At 41.1% G+C, this 17,297-nt stretch overlaps 1 protein-coding gene across 4 annotated transcripts in view; it reads right to left on the reverse strand.

Moving 5' to 3' along the window:
- Window positions 1-473: 473 nt before the first annotated feature.
- The window catches only part of ADCY5 (adenylate cyclase 5), a 182,300-nt gene continuing 165,476 nt past the window's right edge, over window positions 474-17,297 (reverse strand). For 3 of the 4 annotated variants that reach the window (XM_077934935.1, XM_028743350.2, XM_077934940.1), the window contains 9 exons: window positions 15,648-15,764; window positions 14,928-15,092; window positions 13,307-13,482; window positions 9,464-9,496; window positions 8,570-8,702; window positions 7,349-7,612; window positions 6,115-6,319; window positions 4,420-4,544; window positions 474-3,441 (listed from right to left, as the gene is read on the reverse strand). In XM_077934935.1, coding sequence (XP_077791061.1) covers window positions 3,310-3,441; window positions 4,420-4,544; window positions 6,115-6,319; window positions 7,349-7,612; window positions 8,570-8,702; window positions 9,464-9,496; window positions 13,307-13,482; window positions 14,928-15,092; window positions 15,648-15,764 — 1,350 coding nt within the window. In that variant the 3' untranslated portion in view covers window positions 474-3,309. The remainder of the gene's footprint in view (window positions 3,442-4,419; window positions 4,545-6,114; window positions 6,320-7,348; window positions 7,613-8,569; window positions 8,703-9,463; window positions 9,497-13,306; window positions 13,483-14,927; window positions 15,093-15,647; window positions 15,765-17,297) is intronic. The other variant, XM_028743359.2, reaches the window with a different exon arrangement.

Below are 17,297 nucleotides of genomic sequence, written 5' to 3' on the forward strand. Positions count from 1 at the left end.
GCTACTAGCTCAATTAGTTGAGTAGGACTAGACCACAGCCTACTGCTTCCAGCTGCCAAAGTTCTCCCTAAAATACAGTTTTGTTGAATCTGACATATAAATGAAATATCCCAATCAGCTCCTTCATTTAGAACCAAGGGGCTGAGATTAATAACCACCTTCGCTGTATTCATCTGAATATTTTACCATTTTTCATCCAGTCGCAAAGAAGTGAAGAGAAACCATTGTACAAAGTCCATTCTCTTCTTTCTGTGATGCAGCAGGCACAAAATATCATCCAGAAATTCATACGTGAGCAGGACTATTTGTTGGGACAAGTTACACAAGTCTGGAGCTGCCCTTACTGAACTGATGAATCATACCGTTGTGATGCAAAAAATTCTATTGCCACTCCCACCACAAAACATTAAATTACATTCCTACTTTTGTAGCTTTTAAAAAACAAACCAGACTCTAATGAATAAATAGAAACATTCACAAGTGAAACAGTGTTTTAATATAATTGTTAAATTACTTAAACAGATTGCAATTTCCATGGGAAATCATAACTGTATCACCTTTTGCAAGAGCCAGAAAAAAGACTGCATACCCCTTGAAATGATCCTGACACAGTCATCAATCACAGTCGAGAGATACAGGTAACTGAAAACTGAATTGACAACACAATTGCGCAAGGTGGTCTGCTCAAATGTTAAGAATGCACATTTCAAAGCAGGAGGCAAACCTAAAACAAAATGATCCTATATTGTGCTATTAATTAAAATTTGGAAGTGGTAAATGACGGTAAGAATGAAGGGTGGAAGGTGATGAAGAACAAGCTGCAGTACTGTGTAAATAAAGACCTGTGCAAATCAAATGGCATTTCTTGAAAAGGTTCAAAAATATAGTACGAGGACAGACTTGGCAGTTTTCTAGGAATCCGGCAACTATACTATCCAAGGGTGTGCCCTAGTAGAAAGGGAGGAGGTGAAAGGAAAGTGGGATGCTACTGACACTCTAGTCTGAAACAGTTTAATAGCAATATTACACATATCACTGAGACCATGGATTTTACCTTATTTTTTGGTCACAGGTGACACTAACCCCCGCCCCCTCTCCAATGTCATAATTGCCAGTGCTGGGTAATCATTAGGTAATGGAAATTCTGCCCTGAGAAGAGTGGGAAAAGTATGTGTCAAAATGTTTGAGTCATTTTTGAAATTGCCAAATTCAATATCAAAAGTTTTCCCCCACTGAAATATAAAAATATAGGTTTTTATGCTTTTATACTTTTTAATAAAATATGAAGGGGACCTTGATTTTAAAAGTTGAAAATGTATTTAACTCACTTATACATTTATTAACAGTCCCCCTCTTTTTTAAAAAATAAGTATTGTTCAGCAGGATAGGCCACATCAATATCTTTAGAGAATCAATCAATACATATGTTTTATTATGGAAAAAAAACTTGCCAAAGTCTTCAAACTGAAATTCATAATATATCAAATGGAATTCAGCTCCCACAATATCAATCCAGAAGAGTAAAATTTCTAGGTAATATTCAGCGGCACTTACTTGTACAGACAGTTGTTACATAAACTGTAAACATTCTTTCAAAAAGAAATTCTTGATTTGATTGTGGTTCCTCTTATGCTACTGTCCAGAGGCACACTCGAAGTGGCTTCAGGCCTAATACCCTTGGTCAAATAACTTTCAGAATTTTGAATACACAATTTACCTGTTGCATTCAGCTCCCTCTGACGTTAGGAATGAGCACAGCTGTTCTCATTCTTCCTATTTCATCTCTGTCTAACTGTAGGTTTTCCTCACTTTATTTCCTCTTTAAAAAATCAAACTTGAGCTTTATTATTATTACTTCAGCTTGTTTGCTGGACTGTACAATATTTATTTGAAAACTGCCAAGTCTGCAACTCAGAGATAATGAAAAGAATATCACACAATTCTATAGCTTATGTACACCTCCCAATGTACCTGGCGTCCGATCCAAAGAACTGTGAGCTCAGCAGAAGACTTCACACCCATTGCTGGACTCATGAAGACAAACAGAGCTGCAGGGCAGAAACATCCCATAGCCCTGATCAACCTTCCAACAGGGAAACAGAAGTGCTTGAACTCAGCCTGGGTGCCCGTTCCCTTCTTCCTAACAGTGACTATCAGCTTCTGTGTCAAGGGCTGACTGCCTGATAAGGGATTCAGGATTGTGTCAAGGTGCCCCTGCTCTTGTCCTGCCTAACAGTTGACAGATGCTTTGCTGGGTGCTCAGTTCTGGATATGCGTCTCCTTCAAACAGCTGTTCTGTGAACTTCACTACAACAGAGCTACACATAGATTGCTGTTGCTCCATTGGGGCAACTGTTTAATACACAGAACGTTCAAAATATAGAATTTTGGTGTATTTCTTAGATCTCATAATCTTCCATATTAAAAAATACAAAAAACTGCACCTCAAAACCAACAACCCTACACATTTCAGAGAAATCTCCCTGTGTTTCTCCATGTGTTTCACGTTGGCAGCTAGTCTTTCATGTGTAAACCAAAATATGCTGAACAGAAGTGAGAAGGCCTCCTCATTTAATAAATATGCTTGAAGCATCATTTCCCCCTCACCTTTCACTTTCAGTATATCAGTTCTGGTAAAAAGAAGGAACCTCCTATCTGTGTAAGGGTAGGGATGGCAAGAGTACATAACAAGGCATCTTTTCCATTAAAAAACCATTACTGGTGATGTCATTAAAAAAGGCCCTTTTTGTAGAGCAATCGTTGGTGGTGTTTTTAATTTCAAAAGTCCACTCAAACAGCTAATAAGAGAACAGTGGCACACGTCAAGGAGTTAACAGCATAGACCAGAAATACTATGGGACTGCACAGCTTTTCCAGAGTAATGCTGTTCCTTTTTGTCCTTTTGTTGCAATGAATCAAACTTTCCTTCAACCAAGTAAAAAACATTGTGTTGCTTCAAATAAATACTTAAATATCTTAAGTCCTGTGTAGCAGCCTCACTGAAGATCTCAAATCCACGTCTTCATTTCGAATTCCATTCAGCAAAAAATCTTTGGTCAATTCATTTACACTCAACCTAGAAAAAATCCACAGCAGTGCTAGGTAACTTCCGAATGGTGTGCCACATAGCCCAAACTGTGTCCCCCCTCCCCCACTTCTTGCACACACTCCTGCTAGGAAGGCATCATATGAAATACTCAACTGTGCCTTGGTATTAGATTCGCTGCTAAGCAGCAGCAGATTTTTTTTGCCAACTCGTTGTATTTAAATCAAACTGAGCCATTCTTGAGTCATTCTTGCCCACTGCTGTTAACTTGCCAGTGGGGGGCCTTCGTTTAGGAAGTAGGTGGTCATTTCTCCTTTACCTTTGACCTTAACAACCCCTCGGCATTCTAGTTGATAGTTGTTGACTGTTAAAACTTGGTACATGTCTGTGGTCACCTGTGGAGTTTTAAAAAGAATGGATCAGAAAAGAGTTGAATAAATTGCAATTGACAAAATTCAACACAAGTCTAGTATTCTCAAGCAGTGCTGATGGAAGAAGAGCTGTCATTTCACTAAAAAGTACTATGATTGCACCCATACGAAAAAGGGCTGATGACATTAAAAGTGAATTTCAGATCATTTCAGACAAAGACTCATCGTGTTCACACGTCCCCTTGGGCTCCTAAAAGGACAATGGCAAGTCAGAGACATGTGGGTAAGGAGAAGGAATAGGTGAATCTATCAATTTTGGTTTCTCTCGGTATCTTGTTTTTCAGCTTTGACAATGCCAATCACCTGTTGTAGAGGACAAGAGACTGGATCAAGTTTCCCATTCTCTTCCCATCCTGTAAGCACGATCCATGTTAGCTTGAAATTGGGCCATCTCTCAGTGTGGACTATAACTGCGTGAACAACGTACTAGGTGGCTAAGTGTTCAAAGCACAGTATCACATAGGTATTATCACATAGGTATGTATCTCTGGATCAGAGCAAGGTGAATTATCCCCTCTTCTGGTTATTGCTCAGCAAGAACAACATGAAAATACTCTGGCGGGGGGGTTACAAAAGAAGAAACAGATGCAGAGGTTCTCAAGGAGCTCTGTTCTGGACTCCATATTACATGATAACATAGATTCCTTCATATTTCACCCCCTACCCCCAACACAGAGATGAATCACTAAGCTGGATAAAGCATGAAATATGTAAAGTAAGAAAGGAGGACAAGTTACATGGATCTGAAGTGACTTCATGTGTCAGCTGCCACATTTTTTATGCTTGGTTAAAAGTTTTTGCTTGGGATGGTAAATATCTAACTGCAAGTAGAATACATAAAATGTACATATAGATTACTTCTCGCTTCTACTAGTGGCTTGTGTAAATATTCATAAGAGAAAAAAAGTTTTAGGGAGGAGGAGAGGTGCCAAGAAGACTCACCTGAATCCTGTCGGGCACTCCTGTGCTGTCCATTCGGCTGGCTACATTCACAGTATTCCCCCAAATATCATACTGGGGCTTACGTGCGCCTATGACCCCAGCTACTACTGGGCCAATATTGAGCCCTAGCAAAGAAATAGTATGGAATTAGACATGAGTGTATAAAGTACATCTTATAAGTTATCACTACCAGATCACATATGCAGAAGGACTGCAACTATCTGATTCCTCCCCAGGCATAAACTGACCACAGCTAATTTTTGAATGGCCAACCTTTTGAGGGCTATATGACAAAACGTGCCATGATTCTATGATCAGGTATTATTATAAATGAACAAAGGTTTAAAGCAGACTCCACATGGTGGCTGTAATGTGTGCAGCACTCCTAAGACTTTGAAACATTACCAGCTGAGAGTGAGGTAAATTCATCCAGTGCGACCTTCCCTGGTCTTTGAAATCTGTGATATCAAAGATTTGTGATCTTTGAAATTTGTGATATCTGCATATAACTGATTATTTCTCTGCCTGCTGTAGCAATTGCAATGCACCATGCTAGATGCTGAATGATTTTTATTACACACACACACACACACACACATATATATGTATACATAAAATTTTTATTGTATTACAATTTGAATTCCATAGAATTCATACGGCAAGTGTTCTTCACAGGCACACCTCGGACCACCTGAATGAAGCTTGGGGACCACAGTTTGGGAACCCCTGTCCTACACTATCTAACTGCTTCTCAGAAAACTCACTGGAGCTTATTTTTTACTTGATTAAAATATACTGTATCTTGATATCCAGAATTATGAAGATGAATAACAGTGCGCCAAGAACACTCATGCTCTACACTCAAAATAAATGATCTATAAAAAATGTTATAAAATCTGCTTGTTTGGCAGACGTTCTCAATTTACACATTACATTCTAAGCTTAGTTGGTCTGTGGGGAGTGGAGCATACCTGGAATAAGAAGCCTCACTCCAGACATCCTTGTGAATCAACCGACTGAACCTGAGGCATTCCCAGTGAAACAGATAAAAATGTAGCATATAAGAAGAGACTTGCTGGATCAGGCCCAAAGGCCCGTGTAGTCCAGCATACTGTTCTCACAGTGGCCAGCTTCAAAAAAGGGGCCTGAATGCAAGATGGCTGGCCTTGTCGGTTTTGACTGAGTGGAAGAAGGAAGTACGGGTGCTCAACTCAGTTCTTCCCAAACAATGGTGATGGCTCTAGGAATCCCGTAAGAATGAAGGAACCCGGTGTCAAGCACCTGTAGGCATGCGGATTGGCCTTACAGGATCAGGTTGAAAGAGCTCTTGCTCCGCCTCCACTTCAAGTGTGTGTGCATATTTCAGATTCAAATATGAAAGACAGTTTTCCAGTGTTCTACACGACAAAACAGTTCTAACAGCCATGTCCTTTCTAAAGCACTAATGTGGACAGGAAGCTAATTTTGTTTGGCTTTAGATCTTCCCATGTTCAATTGGCTACTAATGTCCAGTTGGGAATGTTATGTAATGGGGTCAAATTTCTGCAGGAAACACGACCAACACTACAGATCAAGAATACTCCATTAAGTGCTAATTTAATTCAGTAGAGGCAGCACCAATTAACACATGGCATTTGCACTTTTAACCACAGAGGAAATACTCCAGAAGCGTAACACCATAACAAAGGCATCTACCTATTTTCATCTGGAAGTTGTTGAACGAATGCTCATTGATGTATTTCATTTGATCCATTAACCTCATTGCAAAGTCAGCCAGGGCCTTGATGTGTGACTTGCCCACTTTGTCATAGGTGGAATCATTGAGGCCTGAAGCAGCCATATATGTGCTGCCTATAGTTTTGATCTTTTCCAGCTGTCGGAACTGGTCTTCGCTTATTATCTGCAGAGGCAACAAAGGAACGAAGTTATTGAAAAGGACATGTGTAAATCAATATAAGGTACACTGTTTGACTGATCTGTATAAGACCCAGATATGATCATGCACACTGTAGCTTGCATAACACATGTTCTAATGTGCTTCCCATATGAAGAGAAAGTTCATGAACTGTTTTGATCCTGCACATAGACAGGATGGTGTCCTAGACCCTATTTTTGCTTCTTCAAATTGATAAGGACAGAAAAGTAAGATTTTGCACTAGGATGTCAGGTCACGGGATGCAATGCCCCTTCAGTTTGGATCTACATCACGTCCTGGCACGAGTGTATCAGTACTTGCTGTCAGGTGACTGAGTTAGGACCATTTGCACTTTTAACCATAGCTTTCTGAGTAATAAAAGCAACAGTGGCCAGTGCCACTGTAACTGGTAATCATAGAGGAGGTAGAACTTTCCTAGGAGCCTCTGCACAAGCATGAGACCATTTCAGCTGACCTGGACAAATTATTGTTTCCACTGCTGCACTTATACAGATCCATGGGAGCAGAGCATGAGGTGATTAAAACGGCTGTTGACCAGGAAATGAAGTCAACAGGCCAGGATACCAAGAACTAGGAAACTAGATCTATAAGCTGAGGAAGGCTTGCAAGCCAGGTAGCTTTCTGGGTCCTACCCATAGCCATGGATGAAGAGTTTATTTAGGAGTGCATTGCATTGTCTGGGCTCAGCAGCACCTTTCAGTATATAGTACTTCATATAGTACTTCTAGGAAAGAAAAGTATAGTACTGTATTTCTATTGATACCTCTGGCATATGAAAGAAATCTAGCACAGAAAACAAAAGTGTCAGAGACGACTGGTGTTGTGTGCATCGGGACAATACAAAAGGGTCAGTCATAGATTCACAGCATTGTAGAGTTGGAAGGGACTCCAAAGGCCATCTGGTCCAACCCCCTGCAATGCAGGAATCAGTTAAACATTAACTAGACCACACTGAGGTTTAACTCTTAAAAAAGAAAAAGAAAACTTGCTCACCTCATCAAAGTCAGCAATGATTTCATTGAGAAGCCTCAAGCATTCCACTCCTTCATTGTTGGCCTCTAACTCTACATAGAATTCTGAGAAGTTGCTGATGGAAGCAAACATGACAGCCACACACTCGCATGACTGGTAATACAGCTCATCATTCCTCCGTTCCTGTGCAAGGAAGTGGGCTGCCACATCCTTTGGCAAGATGTTATGGAGAAGGCGTCTGTTGTAGGCCTGCAATTCCTCCATTTCCTCCTTTTCTTCAGTAGCCTGAAAAGGGAGAGAGGGTGAGAGAGAAAAAGATGCAGCCTGCAACTCAGGTTCATTTATGTGGCAAATGGACTGGAAGCATATACAGTGGACACACAACTTATGCGTGTTTAGCTTGAGTGGTTGCAGCTCTATGGACTTGACTGGAAAAAGGGGCGAGGGGAGGGGAGATACCATAAGGGGGAGGGAGAGCAGGGGGGAAATGTCAGCAATCGCACCCGCCATTGCATTAACCATGGTGCAAGGTGTAGTGGCCTTGAGAGTGTGTGTGCAGCTTTTGGAGACAGAGCAGAGGTGGCTGGATAGACTAATGGTTTTTAAAGGGTTGTTTTGACTATGCGATTTTGGCTTTGTGTGCTATCCCTGGAAAATAACTCTTGCAAAAGTTGCGCATCTATTGTATAAGGCCGTGGTTCCCAACATGGGGCACATGCCCCACAGGGGGGCAATTTGATTTTTAAGAGGGGGGCCAATTCGAGAATGAGTTATTAACAGTTAATGGCCTTTTAGGCTTCCTCCTCATGAATAGGAGTTCACTTTTTGAACAATAATAATTATATGTCATGGGGGAGGGCATCAGGATTTTAGAGTTGCTTAGGTGGAGCATGGCCAAAAAAAGGTTGGGAACTACTGGTAAAGGTCTAAGATGCAACCCATCAATACATGCTAGCAACAGAATATGATTTTGCACACACTAAGGGTGGCTCCGTCCAAACTATATGCATGGGATGGATACACACATGCACGGACAGTATTCTTTACAATACAATATAAAGCAAAACTAAGAGCACAATCTTTGTGATCCTCAGCTAAAATTGATACCGTAGGAGTTTCCTTTGTGCTAGCGCTTCTACCTTGATAATTTATGAGCACGGTAAGATAATGCATTAACAGCGTGAATAGCAACTGTTTGCTGATTATAAATGGCATTTTAAAATTACACTCAAAAACACACACCTGAAGCTTCCAGAGGAAATCAAGTCTTGCTGTGGATTCCACTTGCTGCGCATGAAGATACACCGCCAAGACAAAAACAGTGATAACTACGGGAGTCACAATCTTCAAGGCCACCCTGGACACACTTGGAGGACTGCGGCGGAAAATAAAATATATAAATCTCTGGATGTTCTAGGATGCCGGTTGCTAAACTGGAGGAGTACGTATAATTCAAAGCAAGCAATTTCTTGACTTCTTTGTGTAGCAACAGGCTGAGCAAGGGGTGGGCTCTAGCTGCTGACCAATAAAATCCACTGACTATTTTATTCTGTTCAACTCTGAATCATTTAGTTTTTGCTTTTGATGCAGCGTGAACAGCGAAGTCCAGGTGGCCATCTTTTACTTTGCATGAGGCCGCCCCATCAATCTTCATTTTTTGTGTGCTTCAGTGGCTCTAGAAGTGAGGCACACTGTATCAAAACTGCCTCTTAGGCAAGGAAGGGAGACAAGGGCCACAGCACAGTCAATGCATTCCATTACTGAATCATAGGGGATTTGTGAGAGACCACTAGATTCTATTCTTTTCTCCCACTCTCCCTGCCTTTATGAGGTCAAATTCTTCCTACCCTTGAATACAACGAAGGCTAGGTAGCAGTGCTACTAACTGTGGTTGACGTTAATTTGCATTTCAAGTTTGTTTCAAATTCAAACTCTGGCAAGCATTCAAAATGGTTAACAGTGCTTCAGACAGCAAGGGAGGGGACTTGTGTTTGAGAAGAGAGGGGTGTGCCCATCCCATATCCCTTAAGCACCATTAAAGGATGAGCCACATTATGTCTGCAACAACCCAAACCCACCAATGGCTGAAGCCATTTTTTAAAGCAACCTCGGCTACCTGCCCCCTCAGTAACTCACCATGTTCCATTCTCAGTCCCATTGGAAAATACTCTGAAATAGCAAGAGATAGGTTTTAGACAATGTATATAGACTGCTCTGCTATATTTATAAATCACTGACTCCATTGCTTTCTTCCCAATTCCACATTTAGTGCCCTCCTATACCGCTAGGAGTATAAGCAATGAGCCAGGAACACCCTGGTTCAGAGCTCAGATTGCCTTATCAAGCAACCATCTTCTAAAGAATACTGAGATAATATATGTGAAGAAGTCTGAACACTAAATAGATATGATATAAAATTTTTCCTCCTCCTCATTACTATTATGATTATGCTGTTTCCCTTATTTGTTGCACAAGCTGTCTTTTTAATTTTTCAGTATTCTTCCCAGCTGGCAAGGAACTGCTGACTTTGGATTAAAATCAAGGTGTACATTTCACTGCTCCAAGGCTATCCAAACAAAAGTGCCTCTCTAATACTTCAGCAGTTCAAAGGTCCATGTCTCTTCTGGATCACTTGCCTGATGTTAATCAAATGAACATGTGTGCAAAGTACTCCATTTAAATTACAGGGAAGTTGTTTTATATGTCTCTGTGTTGATTGTTCTGAAATGCATGATGCAACAGGAGGGATCCCTAATGCCCCTTGTGACACTAGAACCAAAGCCTCAAAGCATTCACTTTATTGCAGGTCCTGCTGCAATTTCAATGGAACATGTTTCCAAACATGGTTAAGATCACCGTTCTTTTTAAAACAGTTCTTACACCTACACAGAGTTCCACGGAATCCAGGATGCCACATATTTTAAAATAAAGACATTTAGGATTGAGTGTAATAATCAACTGCTCCACAAAATCAGTGGTACTATTTTTCACTTTGAACACTATGTGGAGCCATAACCACTTCCTAAAATTTTCTTCTACTTGCCTTTCGCTACAGTGAAAGAGGATCGCTTTTTGACTTTGAGCTTGATTATCGTTGAAGTGAGGAGTCAAGGAAAGTTGGCACATTAGATAGGATGTTATAAAACAAAGCTGCCTGGACAAGTTAGGGAATTAATTCCTAAGAATTAATTCCCTAACTTGAATTATGGGATTCAAGTGCAGGGAATTCTGCACTTAGGGAATTCTGCATTGGGGCTGCAGAAAAGAGGAGATAAAACGTGACAAGTTGGAATCTGCCCACATAAAGCTGGATTCTACCCTTTGTTTGCAAATTTACTGTCTCATTCTAGATGGTACTGGAGAAGCAGGGAGTGCCTTGAAATCTAGTTCCTTCATATTTATTCACTTCTTGTATTATTCTTGTATTTTGTCAGAAATTTTTATCCAAGTCATATCACCAGATCACTCCAGCAGAGAACCAGATACTTTATAATCCAATTAACATAGCTCCTGTTCCAGTTCTTCTGCCCTTTCGTTTTAAATTTTTTATTTTGTTCAGTTTATGAGTCACCTAACAAAGTATTCTCTAGAAAAGAAACAAAGTAAAAACAGACCATAAAATCCGACAGTGACAATTTAAAAACTGCTTTTCCACGTTAACTCTGTTATATCTATCTATCTTACTTACTGACTCACTGAGTCAGTAGAACTTGCTTAAAAGCAGCTGTAGTCTCCCAGCTGAAATTCAGACCCCACATGGCTCCTGCAGGAAGGCCTGGCGCCAGCAGTTAGCCTTGCTGGGCATTGGTTGATTGCCCCAGGGCTTAGAAAGGCCCATCATGGGTCTTAACATGAGATCCAGGCGGATATATGCAGACACTTCTTGAGGACCAACTTGGCTCCCATCCATGGTAACTGCATAGCCTGCTGCCTCTCTTGAACTCTGAGAAAGGTGACCTGGAAAATGCCAGTGCTGTTGCTGCAGTTTGCTAAAAAAGGCCTTTCAAATTTAGATGTTTTTTTTTTTAAAAAAAAATCTCTTTTTTAAAAAAAGCTTTCCTAGATGCCATGGCAAACCACAGCAGCAGCAGCACAATCAGCTTACCCAGAATTCCCGGCTCTCAAGGACTCTTCTTCATCCCAAGGTGGCAAGAAGCTACCACTGAATTAGCCACTACAGTCAGACCTTGGAAGTCGTTTGGAAACCAACGCACAGCTTCTGATTGGTGGCAGGAAGCTCCTGCCGCCAATTTGAAGCCCCGTCAGATGTTCGGCTTCCAAAAATAATTCACAAACCAGAACACTCACTTTCAGGTTTGTAGTGTTCGGAAGCCGAAACGTACAAGAACCAAGCTGTTCAAAAACCAATTTTGTGTGTGTTTTTAAGGAAGAGGAGGAAAGGGACTGGAGGCATAGCTGCTGCCACAAAGAGAAGGATGAGAGCTCCAGGAGCTCCAGTGTGACAGGAACAGGGGGCATCAGCTGGACTATGCTGAGGGCCCCCTGAAGTTTGACACCAGACCTGCTTGCATGGTTACAATTCTTTTTGGCTGGCAGGAGCACTCTAAGTTTTACCACCAGCCTTTTCTTGGCTTATGTTTTCGGTAAATTTGTATAGGGGTGTGAGAAAAGAGGCATCTGTGCATCTTGCTAATTAGTGTGCATGTCATATACAGAATAATTAGATGGATCAGACAGATGCCCAGTTAAATTAATATAGGACAATATTCCCTGCATCTGGAAGAGATCTGCACCTAGACTGTGGCGGCTGCATATGTACTAAATACTTCCCACGAGCCGTAAGTGGTTCACCACACAGTAAGACTAACAATAAATGGAGATTTCAGAGCAAGCAAAGCTAATTTAATGAGTGGTAAGACTGCAGCTCCTAAATTTATTTCTGGGAAAAAGCTGCTTATTTACTCCGCCTTTTTACTGACATCTTGATTGTGAGGTGATGCAAATAATTGCTTTTAAGTGCTCTAATTCAGTCTGCTCCTGGCTTATCAAAATTCCATGCAGTATAAAATGCCTAAAGGATGTTTTGTTTTGAGATTATCCCTTCAAATGACTGCCCCTAATTTGCTATCAATTTTATTTTTTATATGAAGGGCAGAAATCACACCTGAGTGGATTAATCAGAATTAAGCAATCCAAAATGGAGAAGGGCAGGGCTGTGGTTCAACCAGAATGGCCTTTTTTTTCTTTCTTTCTTTTGTTGTTTTATTAACTTCAGAAAAGATCTCATCAAATTGGTTGTTTGGTATGTTTTAAGGGAATTAAGGAAATCATAAGGCATACAAATAATGCCAATAAAAGTAGTGTTGCTTATTAGTGAACAAGCCAAACTCCTACAATGAAAAATGTTTAATGACTAAATATGTTTAAAAGGGAAGATATGTGTTAACATTCAACACAACTAAGGCACTAGCCTCCTACTTGATGCAAAATATACATGTTTGGTCCTTATCTGAGAGCGCAACAGTCATGCAGATTATGACATTCAAATTCTAGATACCAGCAAAATAGAACCAAGAGCAAGAACTAATAGAGGGTTCTTAAATAACTTCCAGTGTTAACTCACTTGTTGATGCTGCACACTCTTTCTGTTTACATAAAATTGTTTTCATGGACTCATTGACTTGGTTTTCCCAAGCAGCAAATGATGCGGTGAACCTGTTTCTGGACTATTCCACTCTAGACCCTGGGTAGGGGCCTCACATGACTGAATGCCCCTCTCATAAAACCGTACACATAAAAAACTGGCTAGGCAAAAACCCTTGACTTCTTAAACTATGTGCAAGTTTTACTTTTTTAAACTGAAGTGTGTCCAGTCATGTGATAACTTACTGGTACTCCGAAACGGTATAGTCCAGAAACAGTCTACTTCCTCACCTGCTTTACTAAAACTTCAACTTGGTGACCTTTCTCTCGGTTTATATATTAAAAAAAACTTACAAAGGTTTAAGGGTAACTTACATGGCATTGGCTGTGACCAGAAGATCTGCATTATCGAAGAGGGTAAGCCCTGGCACTTCCACAATAAGGACATATGTAAATTCAATAATCAACATCAAAATGAGTTTCCCAATGCAACTGATCTGAAGGAACACAGAGCAGGCCAGGAGGCTCAGTAAGACACTGTAGGTAAAATACTGCGAGAGGAGGGATTGGGAAGCGGAAGAGGAGTGGAGGGAGGAAGAGAGAACAAACGGGAGTCAAATCAGTAAAGCACAGCAAACATCAATTAAGCAGTGCTGCAAGAATGAGGTTACACATCAACTTATTTTAATTATTCTTCTTTTGCTATGTCACATGTCAGTTAATATAAGGCTCTGAACAACTTTGGTTGAGGGTACCTTAGGTCCAGCGTGCCACTGAACATCCTTCAATGGATGCTTATACTGGGACTGGCACATTTGTCTAGCTGGGCTTCCAGCAGGCCCACACAATGCCTGACCCACCAAGCCTCAGCAGCAGTTTAGTCCTCTGGCAGTTAAAAGTCCACCTTTTATTCTGTAAGGTATGTGCATGCATGCCTATTTGAATGTACATACATCATATATGCATACGTGTTTAATGCATCTTTGTTTTCATTAACTTGTAATTTTGTGTGACAGCTGTCAGCTGCTCCAAAGTCAATTCTACATAAGATGCATAATGAAGGTGGCATTGCGAACTCATAGAAACCACCTCAGATCAAGACTTATATTTTTCAAATGTCACTCCCTTTAAAAGTTTGTTTAGGTATTTAATTATAAAGGAGCGCATCAGAACAGTGTGATTCTTTACATGTCTACTCAGAAGCAAGTGTCATTGACCTCAGTGGAACCAACCCCCAAGGTAAGTGTGTATAAAACTGCAGCTACATTAAACCTGGTGTGGTAGCAGCATTGAATAATAACACTATCCCACCTATTGTCTGGAGTGGTAAAGCTGAGAATTCAGTGTAGAATTGGTTTGACACATTATCAGTGGCAAAAGGATATTGTATGCAGAAGGCCCTAGGTCTGAAACCTGTAATCTCTCATTTAAAGGATCTTAAGTAGCTGGGCTAAGGGACGCGGGTGGCACTGTGGGTTAAACCACAGAGCCTAGGGCTTGCCGATCAGAAGGTCAGCAGTTCGAATCCCAGCGACGGGGTGAGCTCCTGTTACTCGGTCCCAGCTCCTGCCAACCTAGCAGTTCGAAAGCACGTCAAAGTGCAAGTAGATAAATAGGTACCACTCTGGTGGGAAGGTAAACGGCATTTCCGTGCGCTGCTCTGGTTTGCCAGAAGCGGCTTAGTCATGCTAGCCACATGATGGAAGCTGTCTGAGGACAAACGCCGGCTCCCTCGGCCTATAGAGCAAGATGACTGCAGCAACCCCAGAGTCGTCCACGACTGCACTTAATGGTCAGGGGTCCCTTTACCCTTTACCTTTAAGTAGCTGGGCTAGAAAGAATCTCTACCTGGAAAAAGATCTCTACCTGAAGACAATGGAGAGGAGCTGAAAACAGCTGAAACAGACAACAGTGGGCTAAGTGATTAACTGTCTCATTCAGCATAAAACAGGGCCACTTATAGTTTGTACGAATTAAAAAACTTAAACACACCCACCTCTGGGAAATTGCAGCTTGGCTGGGAGCTGGCACATAATCCTTGTACTGTCCCCAGGCTGTAATTGGAGGCAGAGTAGCTAATATGGCACATGTTCACCTCACGTGGGGTGATGTTATACTCTGCAGCCACACAATCACGGAGATCCACAGTGCTGCAAGTGAACTGGCAGAAAGGAAGTGATTTAAAAAAAAAAAGGCAAGGAAAAGAGAAAACAGCTAACTACAATGGAATGTACTCAGAGCAGAGATGCATTAAGAGATGGTTCTCTGCACAATGGCAAAGTGGCCCAGCACAGATGGCTCTTGGGCCTGACAATATAAACCACCAGTTAAACAGCGGCGGCTGTAATGACTGCTTTAGCAGGTATGCAAAACATCATCTACCTCTTCCCACATCCCAAGTATTGTCTAACCCATCTAATTAATATACCATGAACCTGGCACTGGGAATTCCCAGGAGGTGCTCCGTTTACAGGTGAAACAATTAGCATTGCTTTGATCCTGTCTATTTTAAAGACATAATATTGGCCAACGCACTGGAGACATTAAGTTGTAACCATGACTGGTTAGAAGAATTAGGAAAATTACTGAGCCCACGCCTACTTTTATTTCATTGGTCACACATACACCAGGAGCTATGCTTTCTGTTGTACCCTACAGCTTCTGGGCACTGATAGGTCAGTGATGCTAAATAAAACTAACAACCAGTGTAACATACCATGTTGGCAAAGGCTGAGAGGAAAACCAATACAATGGTAAAGACCCCAACTATGGTGTTGTTGGTCCTGGACTGAACAATCTTCCTTGAGAGAGTCTGGAGTGGAGCTGGAAAAAGCTTGTCAAAAAAGAGAAAGCAAGATCTTTGAAATCATGATTCTGGATAAATATCTTGCACACTAAAGAACAATACACATTAGAAAGTACAAAAGCTGACATGCCAGATCACTGAACATCTGTCTTCCTCTAGGTAATTTTCGGAGCAGAAAGGCTAAATGCATAATTGCTTGGCATACTGACTTGCTGCTCCCTGATTAAAATGATGGTTTCTAAATCAGAACCAGAAAGAATGGTGTGCAAAACAAAACAAAACATCCGATTCTGATCTCAGAATAAATGGATATATAAACATGCATTTTGAAATAATCTGTTTTGCTTCCAAGATTCTAGCTAGAATTGAGTTTTATCTTCATGTCACCTCTTACTATGTTTAGATGGACAATAGGTAGAACTGCAGCAGTGAATTGTACAGTAGTCAATAACACTGGCAAATGTTTTCAAACTTCCAAAGGCACCAGAGATTTGAACATTAAAGCCCAGCTGCATCAGATCAAAGACCTATCTAGTCCACCATTCTGAGTTCACAATGCCTATGGAAAACTCGTAAGCAGGACCCAAGCTAAACAGCACTCTCCTGCTCATGATTCCCCAGCAACTGTTACTGCCTCTGATACTGGACGTAATGCATAGTAATCATGACTAGCATTCATGGATACTCTCCTCCTCCATGAATTTGTCTAATCACCTTTTGGAGCCATCAGAGTTTGGCTTGTACTGAATCTTGTGACCCTCTGGGATCTACTAACATTTATCTACGCTGTTCAGGAATCATCAACTTCAACTAAATTAACTCTAAATGGTATTTGGCTGACCGGTGAGTTTGGGATCTTGGAGATTATCTTCCGATATTAAGTTTTAACCTGGTGAGTTCAGGGGAGCGTATTTTCCTTCACTTGCTTCCCGCACATCTTCCTCCAATAGGTTTTTGTTTGTGGCTCACCCCACCCCAGCACTCAAATCTCCCGTGCAAGGAGATAACAAGGATACATTTCTAGAATTCAGATGTTTGAGTTCTGTAAAACTAAAAGGCTTCCCTGCTGTTAATTTCGCCTCATCAAAATGCTCCCCAATTCAATCCCTAGAGAGAAATCTGAGACACAGACAAATAGCAGCTCAAATATGCATCATTATCATTGCACCAACTAGGCTTCTAAGTGGTTTCTTTTTTAAAAGAAGACAGTGAGAAATGGCTTGTGTATTGCTTTTTTAGCAATGACTAACCACGCCAGCCTCTTCCTTTTTGCTCCCCCCCTTTTTTTTATTGCACGGTTACAAGAGTTGCATTTTGCTTCCTACACAAGCACAATTATGAAGCTGTTTGATGAACAGGAGGGCTGATTAGCTGGTGCCTATTACAAAAGGAGACAGATACAACTTGTGACAATGCTGTGCCTCTTTTAAGCTGCTGCCTTCACCTGCGTCCATTACAGAACTCTCTAAAATCACTGGACCAGATTTTTTCTTTGGTTGGGGTGGGAAGGGGGGAGATCATCTATCATACCAGGCACTGACATAATAAAAGATAGCAATA

This window comes from Podarcis muralis, chromosome 1 (genome assembly GCF_964188315.1).
Source record: "Podarcis muralis chromosome 1, rPodMur119.hap1.1, whole genome shotgun sequence".
Classification (NCBI taxonomy): Eukaryota; Metazoa; Chordata; class Lepidosauria; order Squamata; family Lacertidae; genus Podarcis; species Podarcis muralis.